The sequence below is a fragment of the Cryptomeria japonica genome, chromosome 5, assembly GCF_030272615.1.
Source record: "Cryptomeria japonica chromosome 5, Sugi_1.0, whole genome shotgun sequence".
NCBI lineage: Eukaryota > Viridiplantae > Streptophyta > Pinopsida > Cupressales > Cupressaceae > Cryptomeria > Cryptomeria japonica.
This window is the reverse complement of record NC_081409.1, coordinates 692,503,247-692,507,025: the sequence shown is the minus strand read 5'-3', so window position 1 is coordinate 692,507,025 and position 3,779 is coordinate 692,503,247. Positions and strand designations below refer to the sequence as shown.

General features: G+C 32.0%; 1 protein-coding gene across 1 annotated transcript; it reads right to left on the bottom strand.

Moving 5' to 3' along the window:
• Nucleotides 1-1,945: 1,945 nt before the first annotated feature.
• Nucleotides 1,946-2,587, bottom strand: LOC131067311 (antimicrobial peptide 1-like). Its single transcript, XM_058002273.2, has one exon. It carries the CDS (start codon nt 2,547-2,549, stop codon nt 2,238-2,240), a length of 312 nt encoding a protein of 103 aa, XP_057858256.1. The 5' UTR covers nt 2,550-2,587; the 3' UTR covers nt 1,946-2,237.
• Nucleotides 2,588-3,779: the final 1,192 nt, after the last annotated feature.

The window sequence follows — 3,779 nt, the reverse complement described above, 5'->3', positions numbered from 1 at the left end:
TTCCTCAATAAGTAGCTACTTTGACACACTGCCTTAAGCAACCATTTGACAATTCAGCTCCACTTTTTTCACCACACACTCTTACTACTTCACATTTACATCTTTTATAATCCATAAAAGACCACTTATAATTTATTTTATCATCTATATACACCATCCACATTATTACAAAACTCTAATGAGGTTGGTTAGAACAAGGGAAAAGGAATAACCCCAACATGTAAGCCTCAAAACACAATTACAGTGAAAGTGGTCTAGTCTAAGAGATAGAGAGACCCTAAAGAATATTAACACATAATTCCAAGTGATGCCAAATATCAATCACACTGGAGTCAGAAATAGGGTAAGGCATAGATGTAATGTGTAGCATATAACTAGTCAGCCAAAAAACACATCTTCCAAATGAATTTACTAAATTTATGGATCCTCACAAGGCATATTAGAACCCAAATACACTTCATCACATCTTTCAATGATAGTCCATATCCCCAAATACATAACACAAGTAAGAGAATGGACCCAATCGACTAGATAACCATAAATCACCATGAAAACCAACAATATACAATATGTGTCACCAAAAAGATAAACAACTACCATGTAAACAACATAGAGACATTTGATCAACATCAAACAACATTTCAAGAAAATTATTACACATTGACATGCCAAATAAAGCTAGAACAACCATACTAATACACATCTCTTCATGCCAAGAGGGCTAGGAAACATAGTCATGAGAGAAAAAAATTGACAAAAATAATTGCAGAACATTTTGTCACCTAAAACCTGAACAAAGACACTACAGAAACATTATAATAATATCCACTAATCTACAACAATATATTTACTAATGCAAAGCATTTTCTAGACTAGTCCTAACAAAGCACCAGCCTACCAACATACTGCCTTTACTGAAAACACCAGTTGTAAAACTAGGGACCTAAAATGATAAGAGTGCAGTGTCCATAGAAAATATAAGTTTTAATTCAAAACCACAAGAATATGTCATCAATTGTAGAGAAAAGTAAATAATTCTTCCAAACATTCTTCAACACACTTTCCCACATTCACACACTTCATCAATATGCAACAACCAAAACAACCTCGTAGCACCATTTTCTCACTCAAGAACAACAAGAGAGAAAAATAACTTGTGACATGCATAGGACATTGAGACCATATCTATTTCATCAACATGCTTCTAATCATCATCTTAATACTATATCATCGTGATAACATCTTTGCAATCACCATCTTTCTATATCATTTTTTCCATGAATGTTTTTTTGTTGACAATTTTGAGGGTGTATAAATTGAACTTGGAAATATTCTCTATCATTGCGTTCAAGATTATTTTAGCATGTTGTTTAGTTAAAGACCCAAAAATCTTTTACAAAGAGAAATATGTCTACCTAATTTATCTAGTCCAATGATTTTATAAAAATATACATCATGTCAATTTTGATCCATGCAATAAGACATTCACAAATAAATCTACTTTGATCTACCATATGAATCTAGATATTGCTCAAAGTCAATTTAATAAAACTTCAATCTAATTACATGTGACAAATATGTCAAATTAAATATTTTATGTTATCATAATTTTCAGTTGAATCATTGAACGAACAATTTATATATCTCTTCTATATGTTAGAATTGTGACTTTATTGAATAATGACAAGGCTTCTCATCATAACGGCATATTCATTACAAACATAACGATCTAGGTTTCTTGGATGATCTTTTAATCTCCGTTATTGATTTAATGCAATTATCTAGCCCTCTTTGAGGATAATTATTTTAATCTCCACAATTATCTATGATTCATCTAATAAGTTCCTCATAACAAGACCTCAAGACCAACTTTTATTCTTTACATATATAGTTGTAAATGGCTTCTCGAGATATAAATTTTCCACAATTTGAACCCCGAAAATTATCCCTCAATCATAAGGGGCAAATACAAATTCTCAGCGAATCTTAAGTAAATAAAACAAACTAGCGAAGATACAATTCATAACAACCAGTCACAAATTGTCCCATAACTCCATTAATAGACACAGCCAAACACAGATAACGTCTCTTTATTCATACTATCAAACTACCACACCGGAAACATTTTAACCCTAATTTTACACAATACCCCAGATACAAATCATAAAGACAAGATATAAATCCTAACACAACTCATCCTACCATAGAGACGAACAAAGACTCAGAAGGCACCGTTATCAGCACTGAATGAAGAAGCTGTTCCAGCCAAACGCGGTGCAGCCGCTAACACTGCTAGTAAAGCGAGTATGTGCTACGCCATCACAATTAGCAGCATTATAAGCAGCAGCAGTTTGTCCTTGGTATACAAACTGATATCCTCCATGCAAATCGCTGGCTACATTAGTGCACCCACAGTTACTGTAAGTAGCAGCCTGGTTACTACACCCAGAACCTGCCCATACACTAAAATAACTACCCACAGAAGGCCTTACAAACAAGAGGCATACAAGCAATATTCCTAAGTATTTCAAAGCACTAGTATTCTTCATAGCGTTACAATTCAATGTAGATATAGAGAACAATGCTTATATGTACTACTCGAGGAGTTGTGCTCTGTATTTATAGAGGAAATCTGGGCCTCAATCGAATGACCCTGTCAAAACGCTGTTTATGGCAGATTTAGTCAAGGGAAATAACAACATTATCTTCTGCTTGCTAGTAAGATAAGATAACATCGATGACGAGAGAAGCCTCTTTTTCAAAGTCTACATAAATAACATGAATATTGTAATGCCCACTAAAGGCTAAAACTGACCCATAGAAGCATTGGCGACTCAGCGCCCCATGTTTGTCAAACTAAAAAATGTAACTATTTCACAGAAAGTTCCAATGAGCAAACGTGAAGACCGTAAGCTATAAAGAACAGATGGAGCAGTATATGGTGTCTCATCTCATGATGTTGTACAACACAATTAATATATTCATATGGTTCTTTTTGGCTGTGATTTTAATTCTACCCACTTTTTTTAAATGGTTTTTCATATCAACATATAGTCAATAGATTCCTATGGACTCTTCAAATTGTTATTTCAAAGCCACCCACTTTTTTTTATAATATTTAATATTACTTTTTTTTAATAAATTATGATTATATATATATATATATATATAATTAAATATAGGAAATAAACATACAATAAAAAAATTAATTGTTAAGTAGTCTAAAAAAATCTAGTTTCACTTTCACTTGCTTGTTTATTTTATGGTTAAATTTATGTTGTGTATAGATATTTGTTATTATGCAAGGTGTAGGTACTAGGCATCAACTCCATCTAGTTTCACAGGTCTAAGTGTACCTTTACTCCCAATGGTAGTTCATCGGAGGTGACACTAAGGCCCAACTACATCTTAACTGTAGTCAGTGTCCTATGTGAGTTCTACTATTCTTGGTCTAGAGTCATCTTGCGTAATTTTATTTATATTGTATTTTATTTAATCTCTTTGAAGGTTTTGGTGTTATATGTAGTTGTATTAAATAATAAATAAAATATAATATGCACCTTAGGTATGAATGATTTATTATGTAGGGGTTTATTAAGTGAGTCTCATATTATATTATTTATATATTATTTTATGGATTGTGTTTTAGGGATTATATTATATGTGGTAGTTATTAATTTACATTTATTTAAGGGACATGCTAATTAATAATTTAATTAAATCAATATTTCATTTATTTGATTTGAGTGATCTCTTGTTCAAATTGCGGGTTGCTAATT

Bases quoted from the DNA above. Each gene is read 5' to 3' on its own strand.
- LOC131067311 (XM_058002273.2), bottom strand. From the start codon at position 2,549: ATGAAGAATACTAGTGCTTTGAAATACTTAGGAATATTGCTTGTATGC.